Source organism: Phodopus roborovskii, unplaced genomic scaffold, assembly GCF_943737965.1.
Source record: "Phodopus roborovskii unplaced genomic scaffold, PHOROB, whole genome shotgun sequence".
Taxonomy (NCBI): Eukaryota; Metazoa; Chordata; class Mammalia; order Rodentia; family Cricetidae; genus Phodopus; species Phodopus roborovskii.
Window position 1 is genome coordinate 937,428 of NW_026126691.1, and position 17,574 is coordinate 955,001.

Sequence of the window (17,574 nt, forward strand, 5' to 3'; positions counted from 1 at the left end):
TTCTATGAAGCTATTCATTCAGTTTCTGCTATAGATGTAGAAGCTTTATAAAGATGGCTCATAGAAATTCATGCTCATCTGCTTGGCTTTAGTGAGTGTTCCCCACCACCCCCCACCCCGAGTGTGCAGAAGCATGGTGGATGGTGTTATGATGGCAGCTCATATACAAGCCAGAGATTACATGGTGAGACAGGAAGCCGGAGAGATTTAAGGGCCAGGCTTGCTCTCCTATTTCATGCCACTCTTGAGAGAAAGAGCCTTCATTCCTTGAGGTCAGCTTTAATATCTTCCATGGGCAGGGCTGCATTACCGAACAGCTTCTCCCACCTCCCCCTTGTAAATGCTGTTGCAGTGGGGAACAAGCTTCCAGTAGATTAATCTTTGGGGGACAAACCATAACCAGACTTGAACATTTGAGGATTTGGAGATCCTGAATGTGTAGGGACCAAGAACCAATCCTAGGTCAATGCCGAAGTAGAGTTCTATCAGTGGTGTTCTAGGCAGCTTAATTGACTGACTCCTCATGTGTGATGTCATAAGACGATCAAGTATTAGTTGCCATAATCTCTACCTAGACAGAGAACGCTGGCTTCACACATAAGGAAACTGAGATTTAGGATTGGTGCTCACACAAAAGACGTTCGCCTGTCCATCAGTCTTAGGAGCAGTACTGGTTGCTATAGAAACATGAGGCTGGCAGGATGCCTGCCCAGGTGATGCCTACAGTGTTTAGATAGCAGCACCCATCCTGTTGGGCTCATCTCTCTGCTGCTCTCCCATGGTTATAAAGATTTCTGAGATTTGGAATTTCCCTTGCCCCTCTCTCCCAGGACTCATATCCCTCTGTGTTACAATAAACCATGTGCTTTTTCTTGTTATTTATATAGCATGTGAGTCCTCAGGTGGAAATCTGGAAGGATCAATAACAGTTTAGGAATAACTCACAATTAACTAGACAATCAGGTTACAGAGACCACACTTAAGTAGTGGTGGAGGGCTAGAGCCTGTATTTGTATAAGATACCAAGTCTTATAAAGAAAACAGCTTCCACAGGTACAGAAATGTAGATGGATCTTCACTGTTTTCCAAGAAAGGTATATGTGCTCCATTTTAGGGCTTGGGTACCAAATTGCTTCCAGCAATAGCTTTTTGACTATTTATCATGGGTGCACTGCAATCAGATCCACATACTCTCACAACTGAAGGGAAGCAGGGAGGCTGGAGGGAGGAGGCCTCTGTATGCAACTGTGTGGGGCTTGCTGTTAACCTGTTTTCTCTATCTGACTTATCTGACTTCATCCAAGGGCTGGACCTGCCACTTGTAAGCATGTCTTCCTGGCCATGGTCTGCAGACAAGGAAAGCATTTGAGTGCCCCTAGTGTTGCAAGCTGATGCTTCCAGACACTCAGTGTGTTCTGTCTGGGTGGAAAACTTCATCCAAAGCCAGACTGAATCACACCAGTTTCTAAGACATTCCTCAACCATGTTAGGCAAGCTGGGTTAGAAGGAAACCTGATATAATTTTGGAAAAGCCTTCCTAGAGAAAGTACATTCTCATAGCTGCCTAGCTTCTTTCAGTCTCCAGAGTTGGAGGGGTCCCAGGTTCCATGGAGGAGCTTGATGGGCCTGGGACTGACAGGGAGACTGCTTATGTTTTATAGGGTATTCTTAGGCTCATTATGAGTCTTCTAGAAGGAACAGATGTCCCATAGAAATGAGAATCCCATTGCCTTGCCCCTGCCTGTTAAGTAGTTGTTAAATTTCATATTAACAACAGAGCCTCCTGTTGGCTGCTGTGCTGGAAACCTAGATTCAGTATTTGTGCATGAGAACTCATGGTCTTGAGTGGCTGAGCTTTCTGAACTCAGCCAGCATGTGTCTGGGCTGAAGTTTGGATAGCTTGAAGCAGTAGGTACTAACTGCCACCTATATGCCTGGACACTGATTGGGTCATCTTTCTGTTTTTTTTTTTTTTGGGTTCCTCTGTCCTGCTAGGTTTTAGTTTCCCAAACGGAGGTCATGTTACAAGTCTAGAAAGGCAGAGCAATGGCCAAATAATAACAGCTTTCTGACCTCTAGCCAGACCCCATCCAAGTTAAGCAGATGGAAAAGGCAGATAAATGATCAGTTGGTTAGTTCTAGCCTAGGTCTTAAATCACAGTGGAAAATTTCCTGGGATGGAATGATTCCTTTTGTAAACAAGGACATTTATCTTGTTGTGATGGACATGCCTGATGAAGCATGTGCCTTGAAGTGGCCCTGTGTCATCTGATCCTGCCTGGAGTAGGGTTTGCATTTGACAATACAGTTGCAAAGGAGTAACAGTTAAGGCAACAGCCTCAGATTGTGCTGGGAATCCTGAAGGCTAGCTGGAATTAGCTAGATGTTAACTGCTGGGGACTATGCTTGTGTTTCTACTGTCTATTGAGTTGGGGGTTCTAAATTAATCAAGGTATAGCCTTTCATTATTTTGCTACAAACCTGATACTTTGGGTATATAACAAGGAAAATGAGTTAGGGAGCTGGCTCGTTGGGTAAGAGTGGTTGCTGCATGAACATGGAGGCCTGAGTTTGTATCTCTGGCACCTGTGTGAAAACATGGCATAGCTATATGCCTGTGACCCCAGTGCTCATGGGCGGAGCCAGGTATATCCTGGGAACTTCTTGGACAGCCAGTCTTGCTGGAAAAAGGTGATGTACACTTGAGCAAGAGATCCTGTCTTAAGAGTATATGGCAGAAAGTGATAGAGGAAGAAACTTATACCTCTGCATGCTGGGGAACCCTCATAACCATGTGCATGTGCCACAAGGTGCCACAAACATATCTGTGTATGTGTGTCCATGTGTACATGAATGGATGTATGTGCATGTGTGCTCTATCTCAAGGAACTTCCAGAATTAAAACATTACAACATGCAGGCCTGAAAAGAAAACACAAGCTTCTAACCCTGTCCAGTACTGAGATACCAGAGAAGACTGGCAGCACTTGAGGAAAGACTGAGGAAGGCAGGGGAACTGTAGAGAGATGGATCTGTGTGGGAGGACTTCACTTGCTTTCCAGGATTTGATCAGGACATGGGGAATGGAGTTAGGGCATCCCAGGAGAGGAATGGCCTAACAAAAGTGTGGCAGTCGGATAGACCAGTCAAGTCATCTTAGAACAGTTCAGCATGGAGTTGGGGAGGTCAATGCCCAGGCTGGAACTGGAGGCCACAGGGACTGGGCCTTGAGTACTTCCAGTTCTGTGCTTTGGACAGGGCACATTCTTGGCAAGATTTTGAGATTCCAAACAATATGAGTGAAGAGGGGAAACAAGAACAGAACAAAAAACAGGGTATAGTTAGTAATTCTCTTAGCACACCATGAAGAGCCTTCAGTGTGCCAGGGGCACAGCTCAGAACCCTAAGGGTGTAGCTTGAATAGATTAGGCAAAGACCTTAACTTAGCCCTCATACACTTTTGTATCATGGTGACTGCCAGAGAATAAACACAGTATGCAGAAGGTATTGCCAGGAACTACAAGGACCAGAACAAGTAGCAAAGGGGTGGAAGGCTCTGTGTCACTTTGGACACTGGACAGTGGCTTAGATTGTGGGTTACTCCTCTTTTTCTATATATATATTCTTCCTCTGTGTAGAGGGGTCCCTCCTCGTCATTCACCCTGCTTACAGCGAGATGATGAATGCTTTACCATTTCAAATGATGACTTGGGACCCAGGAATAACTGTAGTGTTTTCAGGGAGTTTGTCTTAGCTCTGTCCATTTCCTGTAATGGTAATAGCAAGGGCAAATGATGCTGTAAACTGAGTTCTCTGTGGGGTGGCTCTAAGCCAGTGGTTCTCAACCTGTGGGTTTAGATCCTTTGGGGGTCGAACAACCCTTTCACAGGGTTAACATATCAAATATCCTTCATATCAGATATTTACATTATGGTACTTAACAGTAGCAAAATTACAGTTATGAAGTAGCATAGAGATAATTTTATGGTTGGGGGTCACCACAACATGAGGAATTGTTTTAAAGAGAAGCACTGCTATAAGCTCTGGGAACATGGGATCTTTTCTTTCTGCCCCGTGGGCAAGGATCACTGACATTTCAAGCTCTGAGGACCAAGTATGTTTTCCTCAGATTCTGATTTGTCTAGTGGTGACAGGTGACACACACATCTTGAGCTCCATGTAGGAGACTTGGCCTCCTTGAGTGTGACATCTGGATGCTTTCATTTTCCCATCTGTAGAATGAGAGTATAGACTATGTAAGTGATGCCTAGACTTTTCCTAAGAGAGTCAACTAAACTTAAAAACATTGAAAGAATTTCACAAGGTTGCCAGCTTCTTATTTTGACAAGCAAAAGCCTAACAAAGAAACTGTCAAATGCCAGCTCTACCATCATTGTCATTTTATTCAAAGGGCATGTTAATACCCAACAAAGAAATGGTGGCATAATGTCAGAGGAAAGGATGGCTCTTCCCTAGAGAGAGCATCATCTTTCTACATTTAGTTCTGGTGCCTCTTCATTCCAGATTGCATCCTGGACAGTGTGGTTCTGTGTTCTATGTGGGTCCTTTGAGCCAGAGGACCCATGAGCTAACCCACAAAACCTACTGTGCAACTGGAGGCCCTATAAGGCCTGATTATCTTCATATTAGTGTTGTCACTGAACTTCATTCTCTCCTTTTCTCACCCTTGACCCTTCCCTGTTCCTCTCTCTGACTTCATTCTGGAGGCTGGGAAGGAAACCAGTTGTCTAAGAGTTAAGAGAAGGTTGGTCATGAGGAGGCTGTAGCTTTTCTGACCCACTGAACTGACCTATTTTTAAAAATAATTTATTTTATGGGCATTGTTGCTTTGCGTGTGTGTATGTATGTCTGTGTGATGGTGTTGGATACCCTGGAACTGGAGTTACAGACAGTTGTAAGCTGCCATGACGGTGCCAGGTCCTCTGGAAGAACAGTCAGTGCTCTAACCACTGAGCCATCTTTCCAGCCTCTGAACAGACCAATTTAACATGTATAAGACCTCCATTCCTCAGGGCCTTCAGTTGTTCCTCTATTATTTTAATTCCCTTGTTTCTTTGACAAAATATTCACCAGAATCAACTTAAGGAAGGAAGGAAGGAAGGAATGCTTGTTTTGGCTTACAGTTCCAAGGCACAGCCCATGAACAAGGCTGTAGGTACATGAAACAGCTGACCACATTACATATGTGGTGAGGGAGCAGGGACAGACATACTATCTGATGCTCAGCTTGCTTTCTTCTTGTTATAAGCGCTATGTCTCCAGCCTATAGAATGCTACTACTTACATAGAGGGTAGGTCTTCCACCTTAGTTAACCCAATCTAGATAATTCCTCACAGAAGGCCACAGGGGTTTATCCCCAAGGTCTTTCTAGATCCTGTCAAATTGATAAATACCAGGCCCCACCCACATTCATACCCACAGTTCTACAATTTGTCTTCTCCCTATTCGAGTCAAGGAAATTACTTTGACCTCTGTATGGAGGTCCCTGATTTCCTTTTTGAACACATGGCATTGAGATTTCTTGTGGGTCCCAGTTCATACTCGTTTTCATTTTGACCAAGTCCTGTATCTGCTTTGGTAAATTGAACCGAGATCAGGTTTACTTGTTACAACTTAATAGGTCTAACCTCCTGGTGGGCAGAACATGACATCACACAAGTGCATTGTCTGGCACTGAGAGAGTGTTAATTGCTATCTGAAGACTTCTTGTCATTTTATTGTCATTGACACTATGGTGATCTTCATGTGTACCATCTGAGGACATATTTGTAGACCCGGTTTACTGCCAAGGAAACCAAAGCTAGGATTATGTGCAATGACTTGATCAATCAAGGTTGCATAGTTTAATAAAGTAGACCCTGGAATCAGGACTTTTGCAACTCTGATAACATGGCCTGACTGTCTCACACCTTTTTCAGAAAATTTTCATTCATGGGTACTCTACAGCAGACTCTTATGGTTGCTCGGTTTTCAAGTCTGTAGCTCCTATGATGTCAGCTCCTCATTCTTAAAGGCCATGCGTGTTCTAAGGTCCCCAGTAGCACTCTTGGTACAGCACTGTGATGCTGAGAATCATTTTCATCTTTTTCAGAAAAGAAAACAATTTTCATAGAGTTACATGGTATGCTTGGGACAAGGAAAGTACCCATAAAATGCAAATCATAAAGAAAGGGGATCTGTGGGAAATGAGCTTCTAGAGGCTTTGTAAGACCACTATGCTACAAAGGGACCTGCCTAGCACCTCCACTGCTTGTCTTTAATATGGGGAGAGTAGAGTCTCATTTGTGCTCTTTATAATAGCATTCAGAGACAACACAAGGCATTCGGACTATTGTCTCCATTACTAATCCAGCTGAACCTCGGGACCTGTTCAGACCTGCTTGCTGTGATTAGACATATTAGATTGTCTTCCAACTGGGGCTCTCCAATGGTTCTTTGTTTAGCTGGTGTGGAGTTATTCTATCTGGGTGGTACTGAGGGTGGGCCATAGGCTTGCACTACACTTTGGCACTTCTGTGTCAAGATCCTTGCAAGTCAGCTAGCTGTGTGTGTGTGTGTGTGTGTGTGTGTGTGTGTGTGTGTGTGTGTGTATTAATATATATGTTAATTCTCCAAGGCCTCAACAGCAAACTCTAAGCCTTCACTCTCCCCCATTATTAAACAGTCATCCATAATTCTTCAAAGATACATGTAAAGCTTGAGGGATGATTTATTAATTGTAAGTACTAAAGGTTGCTGTTTGAGAACATATCTAATTATTCATGGGTCTGCCTGGAAGCCCCTTTCCTAGGATATTTCTCCAAGTTCCTCCTCATACATGTCTGACTATAGTTTTGGTTCCCATACCATGTTGTTTTTAGAAGCTATCAAGTATAAGACCATCATGTCAGTAGTATTGACAGACAGCCTCTTACAGAGAACACCTATCTGATTTTTGACACATTGTGTCTATTTGGGTATCATGAAATAGAGAGAAAAACCTGGCCTCTAGATTTAGACTGGAGAAAATTTAAAATTCAGCTTGGCTACTCATGAGAATGAGCTTGCACATTGAAGTGAAACAACCAAATAGAGAACTTGGCCTGTTATTGAGCATAGAAGAGACCAAGAACTTTCTGAGGGCCAGTTACCCTGTGCTCCTTAGTGGACTGTGAGTGGCATAGGGAGCATTCTGAGAAGAGCTGGGAGGATCCCTGCCCTTCTTCATCATGTCCTCAGTCGGGGCAGTGACACACAATGGACAGAGCCGAGCCAGGAACAAATGCAGTGAGGGACCCATAGTCCAAGCTACAAGGTCAAGGTGGTTCAGACCCGGACAGGACCCTTGGGAACTGTTTACACAGGTCCTTTGATTCTGAGACACTAGAATGTGAGGCACAAAGATGGTGAGCTTCTGTTAAAGGTCACTTGGCCTTTCTTACTCTCACCCTTTTTCCTGCCACCAGACTTCTGAAGTCCAGTTGTTCACAGAGCACACAGGTGTTTTGAAGAAAGAATGCATCTTGTACACCAGGACAGCAATGGCTGAAAATGGCTGGGCAGAGCTATGACAGAGACACCTGGTACTCACCAGTGGCCTTCTAACTACTGAAGGACAGGCCTCATTTGAGCTCAGTTTTAAACCTCTGTGGGACAAATCTGTGAAAAGGGTGCCCCATTCCTGTAGCTGTGGTCCAACAGTTAGAGAAAACAGCAGATGGTCATTTAAGATGGCCTCCTATAGGGGCCCTAGGATCCATAGTAATGGGTCTTTGTGCAACCACTAAATCCATAGGACTTCTGACTAGCCAGGAAAAGGATGCATAACAGGACTTCCCAAAGGCAGAAATGAACTCTGCTGCCCTCCCTCATCAGCTGTGGCTGGAACCTGAGGGTTCCTCTGCCCTAGTTCTCTGCTGGAATGTCCAGTGGCTGCCTCCTCTCAGTCGATCATTCATAGAACTCTGGCCACGAACATCCCAGCTGGCAGCACCCACATTATGCTTTACTTGCTTGAGCTGCTTTCAGTAATCTGCCTAATGCTCTAATATACAGGATTATTGGTACCTGGGGAAATGCCCACTGTCTGCGGTCCTACCGCCCGGGATGTGTGAGAGGCTATGCTGGGCTCCTCTTCCATCACTAGCAGTGGAACGGACATGACAGGAGGACACTTCTTCTATTTGTAGGTCTGGGGACCCCTAGGGGACCAGGAATAGGACAATGATTTGCATGGAGGCACAGAAGTGCCCCCCCCTTGGGGGAATATTTTGAGTTATGATATTTTAGGGTTTTCAGCCTATTTCAGAATGTCATTGTCATTCTCATGAAATAAAGCTGGAATGGGGTATGAACATTTCAGACTCACCCCCTCCCATCCCCAAAACTATATTCACTTAGATGTGGGTGTCACAGAGCTTTGATGGGGTGAACCACTTCAAGACTCTTTGATCAGATTGTCACAGGGCCTGGGGCTGCTCCTCTGCATTCCCTGCATGGTCCTCTGTGGTCCCTCACAGAGACTCTGCTTCCTGGGTCAAAGAACTATGGGTTTAAGTCACTACTTCCTGTTGCCCATGTGAGGCCTCTGTTCAGAGCAACCACTCAGGCTGACACATGCTTCTCAAGGTCAGGTCCAGTTCTGCCTCCTGTCACCATTTCTGTGGCAGGGCAGAAGGCCCTTGTGCTGTATGTCCAGCTGAGGGCATCTGTGTGCAGGTTCCTGGCTCGGCTTGACAGACAGATGGGGAGGGGACCTGAGGAAGACAGGGGCATGGCTGGGAACAATAAAGTAGGCAGATGGAGCAATAATCTCAGAGTGAACCCTGAGGTGAAAGTTTCCTGGTCCTGCCTTCTACCAGGGCTTTCTGGAGTGGAGCATCTGCTCTGTCCCTTGGTCTTAGGGTCCTGAGTACAGGCTCCAGCTTAAGGTTCCCTGGGATGGGAGATGCATCTAGCCTTTTGGATGGTCCAGAGGGAAAAGGGGAAGTCGGTCTCCTTCAGTTCACAACCTCACCCAGGTAGCTCAGGGTTTATAGGACCCAGCTGGGGAACGGTTTAACACACTGAAAGAAGCCCTGGGCAGAGTGTGGCTGAACCTCCGTGGATGTGAAGGACAAGGGTTAAAGACAGATCTTTTCATACATGGAGAGCCTTGACTCTCAGCAGGAGGGCTGCCCAGCCTGCCAGCGTCCATGATCATTTCCAGTTCAACATCTGACTCCTTGAAGTAGGATTTATGGTTTTGTAGAGGTTCTTGGAGGACAAATGATGGCATTCTTCTGACCTTGATTTAACCAACCTCCTGAGGTATAAGGACCTTGAGGAAGGTCCCCTGCGTACATGCAGTACCAGTGGTGGGTGCAATTCATACTCATAACAATGACAGACCTTAGCAGCGTCAGTTACCTTCATGTTAATTCCTTGCTACTACTCCTCTGTCCCTGGGGTGGCAGGACAGACTTGTATCATGCTCCCTACCCCCAACTCTTTTTTTTTTGCTGTCAGGCAGTGGGGTTTACATTCTGAAGGTGTCTTCTTGGGCCAGCTGTTTAGGCCTGTATCTGTTAAATGAGGACATTAGCACCTACCTCATAGGACTGCTGTGATCATGCTCATAATGGCAGCCAGTGTCATTCTCATTACTGTGCACTTCACTAATATTATCTAGACCCTGTGCCTGCCAAGAACTGGCTTTCATTTGCTGAAGCTCTCTCCCCTGCCCCTTCTCCCTCCCTCCCTCCCTCACCTACCTCTTCTTGGGTTCTCCCTTTCCCTCCTTCCCCCCATCCTGCCCTCCTCCTTACCATTCTCTTTCCTCCCTCTGTGTCCCTTCCTCTTCTATCTCCCCCTTCCTCTCACCTCTTCTCTCTTTCCCCTCTGTCCCTCTCCACCTTCTTCCCCTCTTTCTTCCGCCACTTCCCTCCTATCCTCCTTTCCCTCCCCTCCCCTTCTTTCCTCTACTCCATTAAAATGGATTTGTACTTCTTGGAGCCTGGAGTGTTTAAGTTGTAAAACTGACAGGGTCTGCCCTGTGGAGCTTTAGGTTTCCAGGTAGCCATAAAAATCCTACCTGGACAGTGGTATTTCCAGTACGGTGGTCAGGAAAGGGTTCAGGGAGCAGAAGAGAGTATGAGCCAACATCCAGGAGAGCAGTGCGTGGATACTAGCTAGGGACATGGGCACAACCAATGCCAATAGCTTCTAAATAAAAGCAGTGAGGGAAGGCCCTGGCAGCACAGGGGATCCAATGCAGCTGCAGTGACAGGACTGGGTTGCAGACACTGATGACAGACAGGCGTGGGGCAGATTGAGTGGGTGGGATAGTATGAGGACTGACTTGTCTTCAGAGATGAGAGGACAACTTCAGAAGGGTGTTGGGTACAGTGACAGAATGGGACTAGATTTTTAAAAAAAACTGTACATTCTCCTTTGAAATGGTCATTGCAGAGATGATTCTTCAGGCTGGGGATGGCAAACCAATAACCAAAACCTTAGATTAATTAAACCCATTAAACAGTTTGCAGCTCCCAGGGAGGGTCTCTTCAGCCACTTCAAGTCTGTCTCCCTCCCTACCTCAGTGTACCTGCTGCGGTGTGGTGCCTAAGGTGACCTTGGCCCCTGGCTGAGCCAACATGTGTCTGTGTGCATGCCCTGGTCTGGGAGGGGACCGACCAGGCAAGGGCAGGAGAGGTGTGACAGCTGCTTACCAGGAGGCTTTTCTAGCACAAGCTTCTGACTGGACTTGTCATCACAACATCCCTGTGGTTAGAAAAGAAAGGGCCCCTACTGTGCATTCTGCAGCTGGGCAGAGTGCTCTTGCATTTCAGCTTTGTGCTCTGTGAGGCTGCTGGCTTTGGGGTGTGAGTCTCTACCCCCAGAGCAGCCCCATTTCTCACCAGTCCTGGTGGATGGGATGCCTCACTGTCCTCTTTACAAAACAGCAGTGTCTGGAGCAGTGCTCTACAAGAGCACTGAGCAGGACAGGTGGGACTCAGCATTTACAGAAAAGCACACAAGGGTTTGGGGACATGAAATGATTTGCCTAAAGTCACCCATAAGAACTGAATTTTGACTTCAGCATCTCATTTCTCAATGCTCTTTGTCTTGAACCACAGACCTGAGGTCACCAATGCATTGGGTCCAGTTCAAGAAGTCAGATATGAGGGTTGGGAGCTGGGGTGAGGGAGTCCTAGGATTGAATCTAGCTTTTACTGTCATGTGTCAGCTCAATGTGGTTCTCACTGATGGGAAAGCTGAACCCTTTGGGAAGGGTATGGTTTTTCCCACAGGTTCCATACTCTAAGCCAAGGCTGAAGTCATCTTTGTGCTGTGGAAACACAAGAGGTAATGAAAGACCTGCGGAGGGCATGGACCCTCACGCCCCGACTCAGGAAAGGCGCCCCCCCAAATCACTCACGAGAAGCGGACTTGATGCAAAAGCATGAGGTCTTTTATATTCCAGTGCACTGGGGTCCGCAGCCATATTCCATGTGGGGTAAAGGACTGGGAACCCTTGGTACAGGGTTCAGACTGCTTTTATAGGGTTACAACAAAGCCCGCACATTACAAACCAATCATCTCATAGCATCCAGTGTGGACTAATCAATTTGAATTATCCAAGCCCATGCTTTGCCCAGGAAGTCTGCTTTTCCTAGGGCTCCTGGGTAGTGTGGCACAGCTCATTTCCTGTTCACATTCACTCACAGGTGCTGTCAGTAACCCTCCCTGTCATAAACAGTCAAGCATGACCTTTTGCCTACTCACTGTTAGGGGGCAGAGTCTAGGGAAAATTAGGCTAAATTTTTCCATCCTTACAGTAACAGTTTGACAGGCTGTATCTCAGCTGGAGTGTTGTTTGACTGGCCTGGGTGAAGGCCATGTGGTTTCATTCACAGCCCTCAGTTTCTCATCTGTATAGGCAGGGAGAGGGGCAGTATCCTGAGAAGTTGCCAAGTCCCTTTCATACAAAATAATAAGTTCAATCCTGATTTTTCATTTATGTATTTGTACATATACTGGTTCCTCCATTCCCCTTCTCACTGATCCCCTTCTTCCCCTCAAATTGTGTGTGTGTGTGTGTGTGTGTGTGTGTCCAAATCTAGATTCCCTACATGAGGGAAAATGTGGTATTTGTTTTTCTAAGTCTGGCTTATTTTGCTTAACATTCTGGGGTGCTTTCTTAAGTTATATTTGGTAGCAATGCTCAAATCCCCAACAAATGGTCTGTATGGTGACCACCAGAGACTGGGGTCCAATCAGGCCATTGGTCACAGGTAACTTAAAAGAGATAGGCCCACCTGTATCCATGCCAATGGGACATTATGGTGGAAACAACACTAAAAGGAATAAGGAGAAGGTAGGAAATGCCACTGCCCAGTATGGTGTGTGGGAGTAGCAGACTGAGGCCATTGTGCTCACCAGTATCCCCAGCTTGCTATGTCTACCACCTGGCTCAGAAACTTACTCTAACTTCAGAGTTAGATGTAAGCCCAGCATACAGTTGTGCCTGGCCAAGGGGGTGGGACAGGACAAGGGATAGAAGCCTAGGGCACCTCCAAAAGAAAGCTGTGTACCTCTTTATTTGGGAACCCTCCCAGAGTGGACACTGAGGACTTGTTTCTTTGCCCCTTCTACATGTTTCTCTCTCCTCCCCTAAACGTTCTCCCCTCTATTTTTATGTGTTTGGTTGGGTCCTCCTGAGGCTGGGGCAGTGTAGTCTGAAGTCAGCAGTGTGTCTCCCTTGGGCAGGGAGAGGCTCACACAATGATTTCATGGCCAACACCAGATTCACCCTCCCTGGGCAAGAGGGCAGTCTGGGTTAGCTGGACAGGCACTTTGCTGTTCAGGAAGTATGTCTGCCCTCTGAGGCAGAACCCCATGGACACTATGTCTTGGGACACAGAAACTGCCTCACTCTGACCCTGTCTCTCCTTGGAAGGGAACTGTTGTTCCAATGGAGCTGAGAGTCAGGGCACATCCAAGAGAACACTTGGTTTGCACTATCTACTGTGGTAATTCCCCCTGCTGTCCTGGGTAGGGTCCCCAGTCTTTCTGGCCCCTTGCAGCCATAGAGGTGCCCAGTCCTCAGAGCCAACTGCCTAGCCAGAGGGCAATATCATGCAGAAGTCACCTGTATTTGTGTTCCTTTGTCACTATGGAGTCTCACTTTGGACCAGTGGCCTTCCCAGGGCCCAGAGCATGAAATGCGATTGGAAGCAGCCATGACAACTGCGGAATACCATGCGAACCACCACACCGCCTACCTTCCCAGAGATTGATGCTTCTGCCCACTCTGCATAGAGGAGGCAGATAGATGCTCTAAGTTCACATGACCCAAGGTAGTAGAATGCACCCAAGTCCTAGTGGGCTCTCTGCTGTCCCAGGTGACACCTTCTCTCACATGATCTATCAAATGACCTGTGAAATCCCACTTATCTACTGCATTTCTTATAGAGCACATCAAAGATAGATGCATGGAAAGCATTTACTTCCTAATTGTTGAAACTCAGTTCTGGCTTTATAAATGGGGACTATCACTGTTCTAAGAACTTCTGTCTAGCTCAGCACTTCTCACCTCCTGCATGCCCCCAGCAGCGTTATTTTACCCTCTAGGTTCTACCCCCTTTCCTCTGGTATGTGGTATGTGTAGATATAACATTAGTAGAAGGATGCAGGACTTTGCCTTCCGGGCACAGAAACCCCCAGCTTAACCTGGCAGGCTGGCACAAGGTTTCATGTAGCTCCCTGTTTTTGTGGCCCCTCCCCCAGTCCTGCCTCCCACATGTGGTAATTAAGCTCACAACATCTAGTATAAGCAAATAATAACAAGGGCATTATCTCCTGTTAGTTTGTGTTTTTCCATGCCTATCATAAAGCAATTAAACTAATGAATGCCTTGTAAAACAATAGGTAAGAGGGTTGGAGAAATAGCATGCTATGTGCAGTATACCTCTTATGCTGTGAATTATAGATGCATTAAAATCATAGTGGCTGCAGGGAACACCTGCCTCTGGGCCTTTTCCATACTGAATGTGTCTGTCCTTTGAGACAGCAGGTTCAAGTAGCAGGAAATTTGCCCTCCAGGTGGCCAGAGCCCAGTTTGCTGGTGTTATGTGTAGCTCAGTTGATAGTGTGCTTGCCTAGCATGCTCAGAGTCCTGGGTTTGGTCTCTAGTGTGACATACACTGGAAGTGATAGTGTATGGGTGTAACCTCAGCCCCCCTCAGGCAGAGGCAGGGGAGCTGAGAAGTTCAAGCTCATCATTGTCTACATATCTAGTTTGATGCACTTTAAGCTGCTCAAGGCCCTGTCTCTAAAACAATCAAACAGAAGCAAACACAAGAATGTTGGCTTGAAAGTGTATCTTTTCCCCAGCCCTCATTCATCAGCCAGTTCTGAAAGTAGCAGGTGATGCTGGCTGCTGAAGATTCCAGAAGAGTGCTGGAGTTAAGGTCTGTGATCTCTTTTGGAAGGGCAAGGCCTATGGTTCTCTAAGTTGACATCAGGTGTGATCATGAGATAAAACTGCAGGTTCTGGAGTGGGTATGGCACCCTGAGTAGCTGAATGTACCTTGTGCTTTTGATTTCGGTGCTAGCCCAAGACTGAGAATGACTGTATTCAGAGTCAGTGTCAGATGTGAGGTGGGGCTGGGCATTCTGAGATGCAGTAACTGAGTCTGTTCTGTGCCATCGGGTACTGTTTAGTTCTGGGAAACAGTCAATATTGCCCCATCTCACAGAGCAGTCCCTGAAGTGGTGGGAGGGCTAGGTTTCTGTTTATATGCACCTTGGTTACCATGGCTGCCAAGGACCACATCCTCCCTCTCCTCCTGGAGACTCATCCCTTGAGTCTCAGCACCAGGACCAGAGCTAGCAGGACAATGAGACTAGCCTAACAGGTTTGAGAGGTGAATGTTACACAAATCAGCAGTGGCCCAAGGCCTGCTCCTCCAAGACTCCCAAGGGTTCCTGCTTCTGCAACTTAAAACACTGAGGAGTAAAATACCATGGGCATCCAGTCCCACAGTACTACTCTACCTGAGCCAGGGCCAGCCAGCAGGAAAGCGGCAGGCACCAAGAACCTTTCCAAACCCAGTCCCTCTACTTCTCAGGTCTAACTGGACCCACCTTTCTCCTTGTAGGGGGGTTCCACCTCTGATTTGGTGCCCCCTCCTCAATGTCTCTTTAGACCAATGCACAGTGGTCCCCAGTGTTTTCTTCTTTGGAAATTAATACAGGATTATAAGTGATGAGTATGTTTCACTGACATCTTTTTCCATCTTCATCAGCACTGATAACCTCAGTGGATGTTTAAGTGTGAGTCTAGTTAAATTTGATCTAGATCAAAGATGAGTCTTTAGTGTATGTATACCCCATGCACTTTTGGACATACTTACAAAGTTATTTGTTTACCTAAAATTCAAGTTTGACTGAGCACCCTATATTTTATCTGGTGTCCTAAACCCAGGCTCTGTAGGTGACAGTGAACAGATTCTCAGAATTCCTTTTTTGACTGTTTTTTTTTTTTTTTTTTGGTTTTGTTTTGTTTTGTTTTTGTTTGTTTGCCTGGACTCTGTGGCCTAGGTTGACTTTAAACTTGTGGCTGATCCTCTTGCCTCAGCCTCTTGAGATTACAGGTGTGTACCACCATGCCTAACTTCATTTATGTTTATTGTAACTGCTTTGTACTTAAGACAATTTAAGGGTCATGGCTGACAGCAGTGTTGGATTGGGGGATGGTAAAGGACATAAGTAAATGAATTATAACGTATACTAGGGGGTTTGAGTGTTATAGAAACAGTAAAGCAAAAGAGTTGGCATGGAAGAAGAGAGTTAGCATTTTCAGAGGGCAGTGAGAAAGGCCTTATTGGAAAGTTGAGACTCCGTAAGTGAAAACAGGGAGACAGAGGCAACAGCAAGCCTTGGGCAGTGAAGGATGGGAACATCCTAGGCTCAGGCACATCTGTGTAAAAGTATATCATTTACAGATTCATATGGGGTTTCTTCAAGCATATTTCAAGATCTGAAGGGGGAATTTATTGTCTCTTGTAACTCAAAGAGCTTGACTTTAGGCACAGCTGGATCCAGGCATTCAGATGATGATACTAGCATCCCAATGTCCCATTTCCTCCATGTTGTCCTCCTTTTCAGGGAATGATCACTTCCCCTACCTGTTTCAGCAAATGTACCACACTTGAGTCTTATTAGCTTGGCAGGGGTCATGTGACTATTCCTGGCCCAAATGGGATAGAATACCTGATCCATCAGTCTATATTGTTGGGTGCATTATGGGTCCATCATGATTCCCTTTTGAATGATATAGACAGAGGAGAAAAGATGGGAAATTAGTAAAGTGATATTGGCACTATGTAACAAACCTGTCTCTGGTTACAGAGCAGTTAAGAGGGGCACAGTCAGCACAAAGTTTCTGGAGATCTTCCAGTCTCTACTTCCCAATTCTCTATAAGTGTTGAAGTCACAGATATACTCTATTGTACCCAGACTTTATATGGCTTTGGGGGATTTAAACTCAGGACCTCACTGCTGCATGGAAAGTGCTTTACTCATTAAACAACCTCCGCAGCTTGATTTTTAAAAATTTAAAGAAAATAAAATCCTTAACCATCTCTCCTCCCCAACATCTATCTTTAAGTCATATTCCCTCATCTGGGAACCCTTTTGGGTTCTGACACCTTATGGGTGAGCATCTTATTCAAATCTAATCATTTTCTGTGTCTCAACTATGATTCTTTCTGTTGTCAGGAGGCCCAGAAGATAAATAATGGCTCCAGCCAGGCAGATGGTACTCTCAAGCCAGTGGATGAAAAAGAGGAAGTGGTGGCAGCCGAGGTCGGCTGGATGACATCTGTGAAGGACTGGGCAGGGGTGATGATTTCCGCCCAGACATTGACTGGCAGAGTCCTGGTAAGTCCCTGGCCCCTCCCATATGAGGTGATCTTGCATCTGGGAAGGGGGTTGCTTGGGAGAGGTGATGATGCTCTGAGTTTCCTCCAGGCCAAGTGGAATGAGTGGCCGGTGCTCCCCTGGGCTCAAGGATCAGCATGGCATTCTTACACATATCCCAGCCTGTAGTTTGGGGCTGTCTACAGACAGTAAGCCAGCATTGTGCATTCATAACCAGCTTGGGGATACACTGAACTGTCTGTGTCAGTTAAACAGATGTACACATGCATGAACAAAAACACACATGTACCAAACACTATACCTGTACTATCTCAGAATAAAGGGTGGGGTATAGCATCACAAACCAGAAATGTGTCCAGAGTTTGTTAATTCAGGATCTAGGACACCCTCATTCCCTCTGAGGATGGGGGGTATGGTAAAAGGAGAGAGGGAGGGGAAGAGGGAGGAGAAGAGGGAGGAGAGAGAAGAGAAACAATCTTGGCTTATACAAGCTCCCGCTGTTCTTTGGTGGCCTGGCAGAATCTGATTGGATGCAGAGTCCTAATCTTCACCATGTTAACTAGCTCCTGCAGTGCTCATATGAAGACTATGGACAGCTCCTGTGTGTGTATGCATATATCTGTGTGTTATAGTGTGTATGTGGTGAGG

The 17,574-nt window shown here is 46.1% G+C and overlaps 1 protein-coding gene across 24 annotated transcripts in view; it reads left to right on the forward strand.

Annotated features, from left to right (window-relative positions):
- Positions 1–17,574, forward strand: part of Kcnma1 (potassium calcium-activated channel subfamily M alpha 1) — a 707,058-nt gene that overhangs the window by 188,584 nt on the left and 500,900 nt on the right. For all 24 annotated transcript variants that reach the window (XM_051174773.1, XM_051174774.1, XM_051174776.1 and 21 more), the window contains exon 2: positions 16,765–16,926. In XM_051174773.1, the coding sequence (XP_051030730.1) occupies positions 16,765–16,926 (162 nt within the window). The remainder of the gene's footprint in view (positions 1–16,764; positions 16,927–17,574) is intronic.